The sequence below is a fragment of the Chroicocephalus ridibundus genome, chromosome 1 (assembly GCF_963924245.1).
Source record: "Chroicocephalus ridibundus chromosome 1, bChrRid1.1, whole genome shotgun sequence".
Classification (NCBI taxonomy): Eukaryota; Metazoa; Chordata; class Aves; order Charadriiformes; family Laridae; genus Chroicocephalus; species Chroicocephalus ridibundus.
In genome coordinates, this window is record NC_086284.1 from 158,955,084 (window position 1) to 158,973,812 (window position 18,729).

General features: G+C 39.4%; 1 protein-coding gene across 1 annotated transcript in view; it reads left to right on the forward strand.

Annotated features, from left to right (window-relative positions):
* Positions 1 to 332: 332 nt before the first annotated feature.
* The window catches only part of MYBPC1 (myosin binding protein C1), a 48,928-nt gene continuing 30,531 nt past the window's right edge, over positions 333 to 18,729 (forward strand). The window contains exons 1-12 of the mRNA XM_063323376.1: positions 333 to 363; positions 725 to 760; positions 2,051 to 2,086; positions 4,596 to 4,700; positions 6,143 to 6,291; positions 6,647 to 6,764; positions 8,065 to 8,116; positions 9,729 to 9,785; positions 13,288 to 13,454; positions 15,680 to 15,812; positions 17,439 to 17,563; positions 18,349 to 18,454. Of these exons, the coding sequence (XP_063179446.1) occupies positions 333 to 363; positions 725 to 760; positions 2,051 to 2,086; positions 4,596 to 4,700; positions 6,143 to 6,291; positions 6,647 to 6,764; positions 8,065 to 8,116; positions 9,729 to 9,785; positions 13,288 to 13,454; positions 15,680 to 15,812; positions 17,439 to 17,563; positions 18,349 to 18,454 (1,115 nt within the window). The remainder of the gene's footprint in view (positions 364 to 724; positions 761 to 2,050; positions 2,087 to 4,595; positions 4,701 to 6,142; positions 6,292 to 6,646; positions 6,765 to 8,064; positions 8,117 to 9,728; positions 9,786 to 13,287; positions 13,455 to 15,679; positions 15,813 to 17,438; positions 17,564 to 18,348; positions 18,455 to 18,729) is intronic.

Genomic DNA, 18,729 nt, shown 5'->3' on the forward strand with positions numbered 1-18,729 from the left:
TTTTGATTCATATAAATATATACTTCAATGTACTCTATGAGATTAAACATTTTAAAACACCTGGAAAACAATTGCTTGTAGTGATTTAATACCTGATGATGGTCAACTTTTAGTGTGATAAAAAGAAAATCCAGTGTGATGATAACAGTTCTGTCCTTATTTTGAATTATTTTCTTATAATATGGGGAAAAATTGGTTGTTTGTCCCTAGAATTTTAAATTAACATTTTAATAAAGAAGTTGCAAAGTATAAATACAGGGGACTTTTTAACTGTTGCATATCTTGATTTAATGATGCTGAATGCATATATGGTGCACATTTTAATTGCAGACATGGACATCAGAGAAATGGCATCTTCCTCAGGTCAGATATGTGATTGACCTTGATTTCATTGTGGCTTTTTTGTATTTACTGTGGATTACATCTCTAACAAACAGAACCACTCGGCAGCTTCCATATAAACTCATGATTTAATAATAGATCACAGTCCACATCTCATTTTTCTTTTACTTGCTTGAAACATTAAGGTTTACCATTTCAGCTACTGAATTACGCAAAGCTTTCTTCATCAGTTTGAAGCTTCCATTGTGAATGCTCCTGACTATTATGATTTCTTTCCCTTTCTTTTGCAGGTTTTACATTTTCACATAGTTGTTTTAAAGCAGACGGTCATCTGTGCTTTCTGTTTCTTTATGTACTTTTTTATTTGTATTTCTTTTCACAGACGAAGATGACACTTCAGTTAGTACTCCACCAGCAGGTTAGGACTGTGATAGTGCTGTGTGTGCGTATGTATGTATGTATTTTTCTTCTGACTATTAATGAAGAAAGAGCACAAACCATTGGACAGAACTCAAAACATACTAGTTAGAGAAAAAGATTTTGAAGTGCCCTACATTAAATTAACCTCTGTTCAGAAGTACAAGACCTTCATACCAGATAAGTTTCTTTCCAGTCCTGGCTGGAGGTCTTTGGTAGAACTTCTGCCATTGGAAGGTATAATATCAGCAGTTCTGAAAACGACTCTCCCTAATCTTTTCCTAACAACAAACGTGGAGTGTATTTTTAAAGGTTAGATTTGCGAGCAAATTCCAGAATAACAAATAAAACAAATGGAGTATGACTTCATAACAGGTTTGTCCACAGAGTTGCCTACCACCTCACCTTAGGCCACGTGACCTACAAGGTAGTTTGAATGTACTGCTCCAAGCACTTTTTGCACATTGCTGCCAAACTGGCAGATAAAATGCCTTTGGTTGTCGGCAGTAGAAGAAAAGCAACAGCACAGGGGTCCATCATGACAGATGTGACATGGGCAAAATTTCTCCATTGCTTGCTTAACACGTTTTTGAAAAATAAGCTGTGAATGAAGCAGAAATTTTGAACAATAGAAAACACTTTGCAGTGTGTCAAATGAAAAACATGCTCTTAATTTTCTTCACTGCCCTAAATGATTGCATTTTCTTGATTTGTCCCAAAAGAATTTGCATTATTAACTTTGGTCTGCATGCTATCTGACAAGTCAGTAGTAGTACATTGATTTATAGCAGAGGACCCCATTGGTAAGAGCTAAATATATAAATAACATTTTAAATTGCAAAACCCTAAAAATAAATTTTAACTATTTATCCTTATTTTGCTTAACCTAGATAAAGAAATAGACTATTTAAATAATTCAAAATAGTACCCCCTCAGATAAATATTGAACAACATATGTTCATCTGTTATCTGGAACTACACAAATCATGAAGAAAGCATCAGCTTCGGAGAATCCTTCTAAATATGAACTACTACAAAGGAAATCTGTATGGGAATTAAGCTAAACTAATTTAGATTTTCTAGAGAAAAGGGGGAAAGACTTTCGATTTTTTTTTTCTCAGATGTTCACTTCCTTTTTCTGGTAATCAAATAGTTCCTCATGGGCCTGGTCCTAAATATCTAGTCTAAACATCTTGCATGAAGAATCAATGTTCTTTAAATCCCAGTGACCTGAGGTCAGTTAAGCTGTGATCTCTGAGCTGGTGTCACCTAAATTGCTCTTCCCTTTCAGATGGGATGTCTAAGCCAGCGGAAAGAAAAGACTCAGGTGAGACCTCCTGAAAAACATGTTGAAACAAGCCAAATTTTACATAATACAAACATTATTACTACATTATTTCTTAAAGATTATATTTAATTTTAATTTAGTTGTTCATACGGTATCAAACTCTAGCTGTTGAAAAGCTTTTAGGTTTAGAGTGAATAGGTTTCTAGCAGCTAAAGCAGGAGTGAGAGAAGGCTCTGCTGCACAAGACAGGACACGCATCCGTGTTTTACACATACATACATACCTATCTATCTATATCTATTTCTATATAGATAGATACGCAACTATTCCCTTCCTCCTCAGCCTACAGGGTGACAGTGGCTTACCTGCATCCCACACACAGGAGACTGTAGGAGCATGGCTTCTTCTCACAGCTCAAAGGACGGTGGGGAAAACTTAGCAAAGTCATAACCTCTTTCTTCCTACCCTGGCAGGTAACGCATACTGCACCCACTTTTGTGGTTTCAGGATTTGCAGCCTCTGGAACAAAATGAGCAGCAGGTACTTCAACCATGGTTATTGACCTGGCATAGCCACCTATGCCAGCCCCCTGCGCCAGCGTCAAACCCACGTTTCGTTCTGTATGTTTAATAAATAGGAAAATGTTAATATCGAAAGGTGATGATAATGTTGAGGTGTTATTTTATGTGGTACTGAATTAATGACTCTATGTAAGCTTCTTCCATTTATTAAGCATTGTCACATCATTTTATTCACACCAGTAACTCTCACTCATTCTGATGTTGTTACCATATACTAGCATGTTGTACTGGCATAATCTAAACATCTAGATCATAGAGTATATATAGATGTGTATCTATATATATTTGTGTTCATGTATGTCTGTGTATGTGTTTTCATATATGTGTGTATATACATGTATGTCTTTACCTGCAAGAAATATTGTACAAGCAGACATATACAGAGGTGTTAGGCACACCACCCAAAAGTCACTGAAATACTGAAAGGCGAAGATTTTCTATCAAAGCTATCCAGCATTTCTACACCTTTTAAAAATTCCTAATAGACTTTAGGATAATAAAAACGGTTTGGTTGAATTTTCCCAATGAGTTGTGTTGCATTCGTGAGGGATGGAAATTTTCGTGAGTTAAAAAGGTTCCCATAGCAGTAATCTCTACATAGTAGAAAGACAATCCTGACTTCTGGCAAATGAGTTTCTACAGAAAATCCTGAGCAGGGAAAGGAACTTTCCATTTCAAGACCAGGACTTGGTCACCTGACTAAGTGAGAAGTGTCGTGTGACTGGTTCCTCATTTATGCTATTTATGAAACCAAAACCAAAAGAGCATTGGATAAACTATAAACAGCTACCTTTTCTTCTGAAACAACTAGAAGTTCAAGGGGAGCAAGGGAGATGCAGGTCTCATTTGAAAGAGACAGATGGCTTTGTTAATTACAGCTGTACATTTCCACATTTGCTCTGCTCTTCAGTGCTGCCAGGGCAGCACTGCCTTTACTCAGCTTCCCCTTATGCGCTGGACATAGCTCCTCAAAAAAAAGGAGATGCGGCATTTGCACTCTGCAAGTTGTCATTTGCGATATGAGACACATGCTTTGCCTCTCTGTAGAGAGGGAGCAGGTGGTGGACAAACATTCACTGCCTTGATCTGTTTTTCACCGCTTTTTCTGTCAGGAATCAGCTTTGACCACGATTTTGCATGGATTTATCCAGGACATAACTGCACAAAGCCAGGGCGGTTCAGATAAGCAGAAAGACCAGAAAAACACATCTGTGCTGGCACAGGTCTCTGCCCCGGGGAGACCTCTCACTTGCTGCTTCTTTTAGTACCATTGTTGCTTTTCAGTGCCAAAATCCCAGTTTCCAGAAGAGAAGGTGCTGTGTCTGAACATATGACACAATCATTTCCATCTGACAAACTATTTTTCTGTAAAATATCAGCCAATGCACAGGGCAGGAGATGGTATTGACTGATCCCCAAGCTCTCTGCTTCTATCATGGTCCAAGAGAACAGAGTTCAAAAGCAAGCTTCATCCCTGCCCTATTTTGCAGACAAAGAGGAAAAAACTAGCTTGTACAATTGACTGAGTTTGGGCTTGAGATAGACCCACTGAAACCATGCATCATACGTGTTTTGTTTGTGCTTACAGCTGTTTGTGTTTTCAGAACCTCCATCTCTTCTGAAAAACAAAGAGCTGGCCTTTGTGCATTGCCTCTGTAAAGCACCCATGGTTGAATGCTGGTGCCATTCGAGTTGGTCAGTACCCATCTCGGCTGATCAGGTTCCCCTCTCTTCCTCCCTGATAGTTTCATTTTCCGTCACCACAGAGGTGGCGTTCTTGCGGGAACTGTATACAATGTGAGAGCCAAGCAATGGATGTCAGTGTGAACAAAAACTTAGGTATCTTTCAGGACATCTGAAGAGAGAGGTAATAGGGTTAGAGAGTTTAGTAAGTTCAGGTAAGTGTATTTTGGAGGCAGTAAAGCATGTTCGGATGATTGACATTTCCCTCTCTCTCTGCATCTCAGTATGGTCTCTTGGAGAAGGAGCTCCGGAAGAGACAGAAAAACGCGATGACTCCCAAAGATCCACTTTATTTGTCGAAAAACCTCAGAGCGGATCAGTGAGCGTTGGTAAGTGCTTAGAAACAAAATCAAAAGCCACTTCCAGAGAGACAGAGACTGAGGCAGATCCTGAAAAGTTATGTGTGGTTCCTCCGACACTCAGCTTCTTCCCTCAGCTACAAGTTCTTCCACTGATTTTAGCTGGATGTGAACTCCACTCCTTGAAGGCAAAAAGGACTGTACGAAGAGAAGCAAAACCCAACTGCTTAATTCAAGACGAGCTCAAAATCTAATAGTTTACTGAGCACAATGGATAAGAGGTGTAGTTTCTGGAGAAGAGAGCTGGTTACTGTGATGCTGTTGGCTGTACCATTACTGATATGTCAGGAAGATCTACCCACAGGTCTGTAGTGTGGCTTAGAGACTGTCGGTCAACTTTTGAACCCTACAGCTGCATGTAAATTTGCAAGCAGACTAATACGGGCAGCTCTGTGGCGAAGCTGGTAGGGTCACCCCAACTGCGACCATTCTGGAGGATTTGCTCTGGACTAGCTCTGGTTTAGTCCGGTGGTCACTACACCTATTAGCAGTGGGATCACAGGTGGGGAACTCTCAGAGCACAGCTTTGGGCTTAATTTCATCCCAGAGGAATCCAGTTCAAGCACCATGAGGGCTTTCTGTGTTGCGAACCAGAGCACAGTAAATGGGGACAGTTAGGACATTCACTTCCAAACTGCACTCCTGAGCCATCCTAACATGGTAAGGTAGCTGCACCCTAAGCAGGGTAGCAGCAATGGTGAGAAGTGCAGTACTGGCTACTTAGTATGTCTGCTGTGCACTTGGATACACTAAGATGTGGTCAGATGAGGGAGTTCTTATGCATCTATTATTTTTCTTCATTTCTGAATAGAAAAAGAGCGTTTCGGGAGGATTTATTTTATTTTTATTACCTGTATTCTCCTCTGGAGGCCATGAATGTCAGGATGGAAAAAGAGCAGGGGCCGGGCAGTGGTGTTCTGAAAACCGAGGTAACTTTTGCTAATCCCAAATTATTGTTTAGAGAAGACTCTCTTTTCTCTCTCCTCAGCTTAAAGAATCAATGTTAGAAATGTATGAAGAGCTCCAGGCTTTCTTTTCTAGACTGGAGTTTATTCACGTTAAACCTGCCTGGTAGCCTAGGAACACCTGTGCTTGTTTTAAGCAAGGAAATTCAAGTATTGGGATCAATTCACCCATGACAACATGGAGTTTTGCCTCAACTAATTTATCCTGCTTCTCAGAGTCTCAAGCTCCACATTGACATGGGCAGAAGTCTTCCAGACCCCAAATCGTTAATCTCTGTAACACTGCAGTACTGTCATGGCCTATTGGACTCCATCTGATTCTCATTGTCATGGTAGAGCTAGCACATGGAGACTGTAAGGCGCGGTAGTAAAAGAAACTTGTACAGACATGACTGGCCAACCACATGCTCCTCAATGACTGCATTTTTGTTTTCTTTTTTTTAAAAGGTGGGAATATTACATTTATAGCCAAAGTAGAAGCCAAAGATCTTCTCCGAAAGCCAAATGTTAAGTGGTTTAAAGGAAAATGGATGGACCTGGCCAGTAAAGCGGGGAAGCACCTCCAGCTGAAAGAGTCCTTTGAGCGTCACACTAAGGTGTGTCTTCACTTTTCCTTCTTATGGGGGCAAAACTCCAAAGAGAGCTTAAAGATCAGTTTAAGACAACAGGTAGAAATTCAAGAGCAGTGGATTCTAACCCTGGCTTCCCCATGCAGATTTCAGTGACGATCTCTGACCCTGCACAGACTTTTCTGCTCTCCTAGTGCAGGACATGTAGTGGTGGGGAAACCAAACTTTTCTGTTGCCATTGTGTGTTCCAGTTTCTTTCCAGAGCCCTTTATTTGAGTTATCCTTTACTCCTGGTTTAGGTCTGAAAGACTAAACTTTTAACTTCTGTTTTACAGTGGGGGTGTATCCCCTACATCAATGAACAATTATGTTTGATTCTTAGATTCACACATTTGAGATGCACATCATTCAAGCTAAAGAAAACTACGCAGGGAACTATCGTTGTGAAGTATCTTATAAGGACAAGTTTGATAGTTGCTCTTTTGACCTTGAAGTCACTGGTAAGATTCCACTTGTTTCTGTAAAGCTTTATAAAGATTTCCCTTTTTTTTTTAACTTGAAATGTCACCTAGTTTTGTTCAGAACCTTTAAAGAAAGTAATCCTTAAAGTGAACATTTTCAGCACGGAGCTCAGAGAATTTTCCTAAGTGTCTGTAATTTATTGTTTAAATGAACGCTGGGATAGATAGCATGTGAGACACTTATCCAAAAATTGGAAAAGCTGACAGATAAAACTAGTGTTGAATTCAAATCAGGCTCTAGCACACAAGACAGAGAGCTGGGCTTAGGGCAGTTTAGAGAGCAAGGCTTCATCAGGCGGCGTCTGAACAGAGGGACGTGGAGTGGTCACAGCTCACCAGTGCTTTGCACCCTGTTCGGGCATGGTACGATCATACTCCAGAAAGCTATTTCTTCCACTCTTCATCAAAATAAAGAATAGCACAATGTGGAGAGCACTGGAGAGTCGTGCCTTTGCCTACTTGGGTGTTATAAAAGGCCTTACTCTGGCAAACGTTAACCCATAGGCTTATCTTTTCCTTCGAGAGCAGTTCTGCCAGCACAACAGCGCACGCATACCTGCACGGCCAGACTGAGAAAGATGGATGCCTTCCGAAATGCCCGGGCCAGCAGCCAGTGGACAAAATAGTTGTTCACCCTCATAAAGCATGCCTACCGAATGGCCTAGACCAGCTGGTTCGTTCGCCAGTCAGGGGAAGCCGGTCACAGTTAAGGGGACATTAGACGGCTGACTGACAGCCCGAGGGGCATAGGTAGGTGTGTGTCTTCAGAGGGCAGTGAGGCAGGGGGCAGCGTGGCCGCATCCGTTTGCTGGCTGTGGATCACCACCCTTTAATCCGACTCAGGCTGGCACAGATGGGTAATTCACACAAGGAGGGTTCATCCCTGCTCCGAGAATCAACATGAGTCAGTAGCTGTAGAGAAGACTGTCTCTTTCCTCTGATGCTGAGCGTACTGAGAAAGTACAAGATACAAGCAGGGGAGAAAGCATAGAGAACGGGAAGACAAAAAGGCCTGTGTATAGGCAGGAAGGGGATCAGGGAGAAACATCACAGAGACAGATCTCCTATGCAGAACTGCAGGAAGGAGTTTAGAGAAATGCGTTAAATAAACTTAGTTCAGCATTGAGCAGCTCTGCATTTATCAGAACTTAACACCAAAGGAGCAGCACAAATTGTGGTCACTTAGTAGGAAACTGAAAAAAATTTGCATGTGAAATCACACTGATCACATAAATTACATTAATTTCAAATTATGTTTTTTATTACTGTTATTTCATAGAATCTTCCCAAGCTACTCCATCCATTGACATCAGATCTGCTTTCAAAAGAAGGTAACTTCAAACAGTCATCCTATGAAGCTCCTCAGTAATGGAGGCTGGTAGCATGCACAGAACTTCCAACAGTCTTGGCAGACAATTGTATCAAGCATTTTTTAAAAATGTTTTTTTTTAATAAAAGATTAAAGAAGTGGGGTTTAGAGTGGTTGGGAGTGGAAAGAATTAAATAGTTACAGCATATAGACAGTGCATCCGATATTAAATACTCTACTGTGAAATTATAGTGCCATTGCTTTAAGGGAAGATGGAATATTTAAGGCAATTACATATTTGTTTCTTTAGAGGTTTTTAAAATCATATTTTAATTCACTAAATATTCTACTGCTTGTTTCCTGAAATTTGACAGCTACGATATGAAAGTTCCTGGTCACAATCCTGTACTGATTAAATGCAGAGAGAAAAATTCACACTGATTTCAAAAAGATAGCATCTGTCTTTATGTTATCTTACAGTAAAAAAAAAGTGTGTCATAAGGCCATCATGACAAAAAAACTACAAATAATATATTGCAGAGGCCATAAGATAAAGCATTGTGTCTGAAGCCTTTTCCCTCATTACCTACTTTTGTGATAAAATAGCAATTCAAACCAGTAGAGATGTCATCTTTACATTTGGTGGAGAAAATTTTCTTAGAAGGACAGTATTCAGAATGAAAATGTTTAACAAACAGAAAAATAATGCAGTTTATTAATTTACAGATAAAAGCAAAGTTGTAACTTAGAAGTTACTGCTTTTATTTAGAGAGATTTGATTTAAAGACTGAATGCAAGTGATATTACATTCAAGGTGCACTCCTTTCTTGAGCACATTTAAAAAAAACTGTAATAACTATTCTGCCCAAGCAGGTGAGGATATCTGAATATTTTTCTAAGTAATATCTTTCATGCAAAATCTGGGATGAAATATTGGCATCATTTCCATTCCAAAGCTGCATTTTGCCCTTACTTTTTACAAGTATCAAGGGCATTTTTTTGGTCTATATGTGCTTTATAATAAGGTATTACTGCTTGAAGTCACATTATAGAAAGAAATGCACCTTCACAGGACTGTGATTTGTGATTCTATCTGTAAAAATGTACAATGTAGTGTCTCATCTTTTTTAACTGATTTCTCCCTTCATTTAGAAAAAGGTTAAATCTTAAGTGCAATGCTTCGCAATCAGTATTTGACACAGTTATGCATTGTTAAAAGCACCACCCAGCAATGCAAATCTTTGTTTTACATTCATAGCAAAAGATCAGCACAAGTCCTTTGTTTTTATACACATACACCATGGAAATGAAAAACAAAGCTCTTTGTGTTGACTAGCTCACGTTTATTTGTGTTACTGAAATCTAACACAAATCTTGGCAAATTTATGTATGCAGTTACAAAAATTTGTCATCGAAGTATAATAACAAGCAATACAAACCTTTGTGTTATTTTTCACAAGTGCCTAAGGAAACATAATTTGTGTGAAAAAGAATACAAGTTTGTGTTGAGTTTATACCATTATTTGTGTGTCTGGACAGTGTTGAGTGTATGAGACATGTAGAGCGTTTGCAATGTGTGTTGTCTAAGTCTTCCTGTATTAAACAAAGATTTGATCTTTTTCTATTAATAACAGCGGTGATGGACAAGACGATGCAGGAGAACTTGACTTTAGTGGTCTCCTGAAACGTAGGTGAGAACCAAGTGATGCAGTGAGCAGGTGTGGATTGCAAACCATTAGGTTCGCACACAGAAAGAGTCAGGTGTAGCATTAATAACTTCTTAAGAATTTTCTGACCTTTCATTTTTTTTCAGTGTTTCTAACTATCATTCTCATAGTATAATATGCAAATGTTCAGTTAATTGTACTTCTAAGTGTGCAGAAAAGAAACCTCAGATTTGAGTGCACTGGGAAAAAAGCGAGCCACAACCTAAAGAGGACAATAACATCTAGTTTACTTGCTATTTCTTTTGTGTTTGCATGGAGAGTAGAGGGGGATAATTTCCTACACAGGGATGAGCAGTTCAGAAAATTGAGTCTGGTGCAAAAGAAAAAATCTGCAAGGGTTAAATTTACCTCTTTGCGTACATCTTACTTTGAGTTTTATAAGCATCCCGATATGAAAAAATCATATCATGCTTTAAAACAGAGAAAAAATTGGGCACGTGTTTCTCTGGTTTGCCTTGAAAATCTGGTGTTATGATAGCTATGCCCCTAGCTCTTTCAGAACTTAAACCTAGTTTAGTCTTTTAACAGATTAAGACAAGATAGTTAATTAGTCATTTTTTAAAATTTATCACAGAAATGCTACATGCCATGGAAATAAATGGCAACCGACCACAGAGAATTGGAAAAGGAACTAGGACCTTTTATGTCATCTACAACTTACTCTGAAAGAGGAAAACCCAACATGCAGCATTAATTATGTAAAAAGCTCACAATGGGCCCACGGGCTGTGATGGTGAGGGTAGTATTTAAGCAACTAAAGCAAACAGGAAAGGCCGAAGGTAAAAGTAGGTAGCGAAAGAATTACCTGAACCAACGCAAACCCACCAGGTCTTTGGTTTTTTAATCTTCTCATCCCTAATTAGGATCTTCAGTTTGACTTTTTATCATACTAATACAACTTACCATGACAGTTCTCATGACTGCCTGCGAGGTGTTTTCTTAGCAACATGAGACTTGCATGTAAGAGGTCTTGGTGTTTTTTGTGGAAAGAGAAATGTGATTTAAGAGTCATTATCACTTCACTAACAAGTAACTCACATGTTTTGTAAGATAAATACTGTATAGCCATAAACGCATAGTACACCTATCATGTGGTTAATGGGAAAAGCAAACTTTTAGTTTCAAACACCATTATTTGATATCGGTCAAATCGGTTCATCCCCTCCTTGCTTCAGGCACTGAAATGAAACCTCATACTTTTGAGCTTAATTGAATAAGACTGCTAATTAAGCCCCAATGTGGATATTAGTATCCATTTTTATGAAGAAAAATACATGTTTTCATTTCAATTTTTTTCAAGAGGCAATGTTGCAGGTGCATTCCTTCTCTTTTGTATGGTTATATTACCAAGGAAAGAGCGAGAACTTTTCACCTGTGGTGCATAATACTTGAAACATGTTTTTAAAAAAAACCTAAATGCATAGAATCTACATACTGCCTATTTTCTAATTTCGTGCTGGTCTTGCAGGAAGAGAAACCAGTTCTTATCTCAGTCAGCCACTCTGTGACTGGTTATGCTTCTTCAATGCAATGGATCAGTAATGGCACGAAATTCCAAAAGGCACAAGATCTCAAAAACACTCAAACATTTAGGTCCTTTTTTTTAAAAAGGTACATTTTTCAACGAAATGCACATTTTCGGGGAAAAGATCTGATAGCGATTTTGTGGAGAGGTCAGTCTGCTTGGGACATACCAAGCATTGTTTGCCCACTACCCACAGCAGAAACTATCGTGGTCTCAGAACAAAGCTGGTTGCTCAAAGTGTCAAAATTTGTTCTCCAGTTACTCAAGAGGTAAAAAGAGTCTGCAATTAATTACTTTGAGCTGGTTGAAAATCAGGATACCCTAACTGATCCTCATTCTCAACTACTGCCTGATTTAAAGGGGCACATTTTCGTGATCCCCATGGAGCGTACCTCTCCTTACCATGGACAGGCGTTGCATGGCAAGCGGCCAGCCCTGGGAGAGGACAATGCCACCCCATGGGGTGTGTCAGCTTTTACATATATTTGCAAGCTGATCTCGACTTGCCACTGTGCAGAAGGAATCTCACTGAAACGCCAGTGTTCTCTGCACATAGTCACTCTCCAGAAAGCACGAGCTCCGGTAAAAGTAAAAGGAACGAAACATAAAATTATTCACCTGAGATTGTCTGACAATGATCTGATAACAATGACAATAATTTGATAACAATGTAAGTATTTCAAAGACTCCTCAGTGAGAAGCTTTTTACCTTTTTACCTTTTTAAAGTAACACTGGTATATTACAAAAATTAATAAACCTTATGGATTGATCAGCAAAGTGGTTTTCTATAGTTCCTCATCCAACCATGCAGAGATTCTCGGGGACCCCCAGTGCTATGTATATGTTAAAGAAAATTCTGTCAGACTTGGTTGAGCTCAACTCAAACACTGTCTCGCTCCAAAGCTCACTCTTTTTTTTATTTCTCATATGTTTATTTTCTCGCTCTGTTCTCAAAAGTACTGATTTCCTTAGACCAACTAGATCAAATCAGAATGATCCTGGTCTGATTCTAATGAATTTACAGGAAAAAATGTCTAGATTTCTGCTCCAATTCCCAGGCTGTTCTAGCAGTTCACTTTTTTGAGCTAAGCTGTCAATCTTGAAAATTATCGTTTTGTTTAGCATGCTTCCACTGTTCTCTCATTTAATAGCTGCCATTGTGAAAATAATTATACTTCTCTTTATTGGTTGTCTTAGTCTGGAGTTGCAGATAGTAAATACGGCATTGAAACTTCTGTATAAAGGTGATGCTATTCACACAGGCCTCCGAAAACACTTCCTGCTCTTAAGACTGAGATAAATATGGAAGCCAACAGATCCATCTTGCAAGTCCAAGCTGGTGTGGAAATGTCCAGTTCCTATCCATATGCCAACTTTAAATAACTCTGAGAAGCACTGGTGTAACTATAAACAGACCCAGATTCCCTTGGATTTCAATGTCCTTTCATTGGTCACCCCTAGTAGCAGTTACAAGGACTCAGGGTTTGAAAGCATTTTTATATAATTATGAAACGTGTGGATTGGATGCAGATCTCAGTGTTGCCATCATAAATTGTAACTGATTCCGCTCAAGTTACAACAGATAAAACTGATTTAAGTGGGATTAGCCCATATGTTATTATAGTACTACATTTTTCAAACCGTATTATGGGGGTTTTTTAAATAATGAAGCAATATAAAAATTCTCATAACTGATTACATCAGAAAAGGCCAAATTAAAACTTATATCGAAATTCTGCCCTGAAGAAGTGTAAAATAAGGTGTGAATGTCATTCTGACCTATTCTACTCATACTGAGTGAAATAAAAAAAGTATGATGGCGGCCTTCAAATTTGGATTAAAACATTTCTTTCCTCACCATAGATTCAGCTTCACCTCTTTTTATGGTGTGATAAGGCCTCGCTAACACTTCTCCCGTAATTTTATTTTGCTACTGTTAGGGAGGTTAAACAGCAAGAGGAAGAACCTGAGGTAGATGTGTGGGAGCTCCTGAAGAACGCGAATCCCAGTGAATATGAGAAGATTGCTTTTCAGTATGGTATCACTGACCTGAGAGGCATGTTAAAGCGTCTGAAGCGCATGCGCAGGGAAGTGAAGAAGAGTGCAGGTATGGATAAGGCAGAATATTCTTATGTTCAGTAGTCAAACGTGAGCATCCACCTTAAGAAACCAAACTTGCTTCATTTCCACGTAAAGGGGACTTGCGCACTACAACTCAAGCCTTATTACTGCAATGGGTTAATCAGAAGGCGGCTTTGGTCTACTGTGGTTAGCATAAACACCTTATCCCATTCAGTGCTTACCAAAAGCGTCCCTCCCTCTTGGACAAACAGTAGTACCAACTGGAACGAAGTCCCCCAGTTGTGTGGAAAGGTGTTATCTGATCAAACAGCATGGAAATTAGACCTTGTGTTATCATTAAGATCTTCTGCTCTACAATAGAATCACTCCGAACACATTGTTTGCTCATTTCATTTTGCACTTAATCCGACATTCCTCTGAAATCCCAGCTGTACTAAAACCCCTCCACCCTGCGTTGGGTAAGGCAATTCAGGCCTGTCTTTCCCGACCTACCCTCCTGACCAGTATGAGTGGTGTAATTCATACATAAATATAGATTTCTGATTATATTTATATGTATATATATGTATATAAAATGTATGTTGCATAATACGTATACACACACACAGGCACATATAAATACAACACACTATCCATTATACTATTGGGGCATTTGCTTGTTCCTGGAGAGCATTTCAGAACTGGATGCAAGATGTACATCTGCTGTTCCACTGGTTTCCTGGAGGAGTCCCTTTTGTGTAGGTGAAATCCTCCACAAATCTAGCTGCAATCCAGCTGCCTGATATACCCTCTCTCCTCATCCTTACCTCACATCATAACAGGTGTTACGTTACTACATATTCATTTTTATTTATATTTTTCATTTGTTGGTGTATCTGATTGTGGCCACAGTTGAGGGAGGGAGAAATGGAATTAATGGACTTTGGATGAGCCACTGGGGCGGTTTCTGTATCCACTGGAGCTCTCTAAGGGGTTGAAGCCCAGGGAAACTTCTCACCTTCCCCCAGGAGTCTGGAGTAGGGCTGGAAGCGGGTAAGGAATTGCGTGGTTCCCTACCCAGGTGCATCACGTGGAAGTGCCTGGATGTTTTACTGGGAAAGGGGCATCTCTCAGCACCTGGGACCGGTCTGTCTGCTCCCTCTCCTCAGTTCACTGTTGAGTAGGATGGAGCTGCCAGCTGTACCAGGATTTTTCAGTGGACAGGGTTTTCCCTACAAGAGGGGCTCTAGATGTTGGGGAAAATGTCTACGGTAGCGACAGGATGCGAGTAGGTTGTTCTTACCCTCACACCACCTTTATTATAAATTGGAAAGTTTTACACTGCAACAAGATGCATTAAAAATACTTTTCAGATTTAATAACTCTAATCCTGTTGTGTGAATATCTTCAGTCTCCTGCAATCAGACATATGCATAATATAAACCTTAGCAGAAATTGATTACTTACCTGTGGACAATTTGTTTGAGGCACTGTTTATTTATTTATTTTTGAGCACCACAAATATCTGTTCCCCTGGGTCTAACTTCTGTGGCTGGAAATATCTCAATATTGATATTAAAGTGTTTTGCACTGAGTTGCACCTGGCCTTGCCTTGCCCAGAACAAGTTGGCCTACATTTGGACATCTCAAAGAACCTTTTTGAAAAGGCCCATTAGTATTCACAGACTGACAACTTTTGCAAATATTTTTGCAAATGTTTTGCAGCTGTAACATTTATCACAAGTGGAACTGCAACGTACGCCTTGCAACCTACAGAAAGAATCAGGAAAGCTAATTTGGCTTTTAGACAAACCAACATGCTTATTCTGATAGTGGAAAGCTCAATAGGACTTTCCACTTAAAATTCCCTGTTAACTTGAGTGGTGGTGCTAATAACAGATTCATTGTAAATGATTCCATAGCACCAGTTTTATACCATTTTATTCTGAAATCGCACTTCTCAGCAAGCTGTCGAAGCTACTTCTACCCAATCCTATTCAGAATACATTCACACTGCAAAGTCATGAAGAGATACTAGCTTGAACTTGGACAGGATAATCAGATCTGCACAGCTTCGCACTTTTTCTAATGTTTCTAGAATATAAATTGATTCATGTGGCCTAGGCTAAGAATATAGAGTGATGTATAACATTGTGCGCCTGTATTCTGACAGCTTTGATGATATTTATGCAATGTCATTTCAGCATTCATATTCTTACTTGTTTTCTGATATAATAACACTTTTATAATAACACTTGGCTTCCACAACAGCTTTTGCCAAAGGTCTTGATCCTGCATACCAGGTGGACAAAGGAGGCAAAGTAAGGTTCATGGTGGAGCTAGCAGATCCAACAGTGGAACTCAAGTGGTATAAAAATGGCCAAGAAATACGACCAAGTGCAAAGTAAGTGGTTTTATCGTATGTAAGCAATAAAATGGGTACACATGTACTTCCTTGGCAAGTGTGTTGCATAGATCTATCTCTCTGCTCAGGTTGCACCAATTTTATTTCTGAATTTCATTATACATGAAAAGTATGCAAATGATGTTATATTGCTCCTGACCCAAAAAAGTCCACTGTAAGCTTAATATTAACGCAGATCGGCTCCTTTGCCTCAAGAGAAAAGAATTCAAGATCCTTAGCAAAACATGGAGCCGTTTCCTACTCGTTAGTTTTTAAAAAATCAGGAAGCACTGTGAGCAAATAAATCTCCTGTCCTCAGTACTATGTACAAAGGAGGTCAGAATCTTTCTACAGTAGTCGGGTGCTAAGAGGAGAGATGTTTAAGACAACACACTAGCCAACCTGGCTCATAAGCCACCCGAGGAAAGGGGAACGAGGTTTGTCTCACCTTCCACTACCCAGTTCACGCTCACACTGAAGTCTGCATTAGCTGAAAGTGACTTCTGTCATGCGCAACAGGTCTGGTGAACCCAAGCTGCTTCATCATTTCTATCACCTCTATATTGGTTTACTCTTTGGCTTTATCTAGGAGAAGTGGCTTTTCAGGTGCAGACACTTGAGTACAGGTAAAGCAATGGCTGGAAGCCGAGCCCAGTCCTTACTGTGGGCACGACTGGCTCTTACAATGGAAAATCCCATTCCAAAGTCAGACACAGTTAGGAATGGTAATGTGTAGCCAGTAATGTACAAGGCAATGTTCCTTAAATGTTTCTCAGCAGCACAAAATCCTAGCAACTTTCTCCTCTGGCCTTGTGAAAAAACAGCTATTAGCAAAAGCCCTTTTACAGAGAAGGGGAAGATTTCCTTCACTCTGTTGCTGCAAAAGTTAATGAAGGATTTTGATTAATATTCATAGTTGACAAAAATGCATAACAAACAGGGTACCTTTTCTTTAGCCCTTTTGTCTGCCATGAGCAGTTCAGAGATGCTTTGCAGGCAGCTATATGGATACCTCTCCAGCAGAAGGACCTGGATTGAATGCTCCAGTGCATTTCTTCCAGGCTGCTGAAGCAGCTGTCAGATGCTAATGAGCTTTGGTCATTACAAGCCTGGAGCAGATCTAAACTGGTGACATAAAGGTGAAAGGCACCATATCCCATTACCAAAACCCCATATCCCATTACTGATCTCTTGTGCCATCTGGCCTACCAATAATATTAACTTCTTAACCTTGGCTATTATTTTACTTCACAAAAATGTTAAGAGTGTTGGAATGAGGATGGTGTCCTGTTACTGGTTATTTTCATCTTTACTCATCTAGAGTTTCAGACTCCACTTTATTTGCCATCCTTCAGAGCCTGCTCATTTTTTTTATTTTTTCCTATCACCCAAGCCTGGGATTTTGGAACAAGCCAGAAGATGCTTGTTGTCATCCTACATCATAGCTCTTTTCGCTGAATAGTTTATGACAGTTCTGTTGAATCTCGGAAATTGCTTCCCAGGACAACTTTTCCAGTTGAAAAACGAGATTTTAACCTATAATAATCCCTGAAGAATTTTCTACATAAAACAAATGGGGTCTATCAGTTTTGCTAATGTATCTTTGCTGTCTTCCTGTTCAAACAGATACATTTTTGAGCACAAAGGTAACCAGCGAATTTTATTCATCAATAATTGTACGATGACAGATGATGCTCGCTATTACGTAACAGCGGGTGATGAGAAATGCTCCACAGAACTGTTTGTGAGAGGTAACTTCATCAGCTTGCTCCTATTTCACCTGCTATAAATTGGTGTGGCTTCTTTGACTGCAACAGAAATTTAGGGAGGATCTGGTTTAGTGTATTTTTGTATTCGTACTGGCAGCCGTTAGGATCATTTTGTATTTCTGTGATCCCTGGCCAATTTTTTTTCCCCTCATCCCATATTTAGTAATTTAGTGAAAAACCTGAAAGGAGGATATGGTTGATTTCATACTGTGCATTGGGATCTAGTGGGACTGTTGTCGCATTCATAGTTATAAAGCCATTTTGGAGACTTTTTTGTTATAGCGTTGGCTTTCCCTACCACCACACTTAGGTACCTGATGACCCTGATGCTCTTGGCCCAACTGATCTGTTTCATGTACCCTCAGATGTGGCTTTCTAGCAGTTAGTTTTCATTCTGTCTGCACAGATTTAAGGGAAGACACTATGAATGGGTGGCCATTTCTTCACCCTTTTTACTCCCACAGTGTTGATAGTCTGATAATAGCATCTTAATGAGCAATGGCTTTTCTGATTTAAGGTAAAAAAAGCTACACTGAGACTGATATTTAAAAGACGTGTAGATGTAGCACTTAGGGACATGGTTTAGTGGTGGACTTGGCAGTGTTAGGTTTATGGTTGGACTCAGTGATTTTAAAGGTCTTTTCCAACCTAAATGATTCTATGATATTACAATTTTATAGTATCATCTTCTATAGCATGATTTTGAAAACATCTTTCACTTAGTTTTCTCTCTCAGATTGTAAATCTGTAATTTTCTCTTTACAAAGATCCTCCAATTTTGGTGACCAAAGGCCTGGAGGATACCAGTACCTATGTTGGTGAACGAGTAGAACTGAGCTGTGAAGTGTCTGAGGATGATGCAAATGTGAAATGGTAAGCCACAGTTTGAACAGATACTGTTTTCCTAGAGAATAAAACCCAGAATATTTTAATTGTAGGCAAAAATTTGGATAGCTTTTTCTATACCAGTAAACCTGAAAATTGTTAAGAAAATCTCAAGAAACCATTATTCAAAAATGCAGCAACAGCAAAAATATCCTTACACATTCATGGATGAGATTGTTCAACCTTTCTCAGGAAGTTTCAGTCTGTGGGAGCCTTATTTGCACAGGACTTCTATTGAAAAAATAATCATTCTTTGCTTTCCA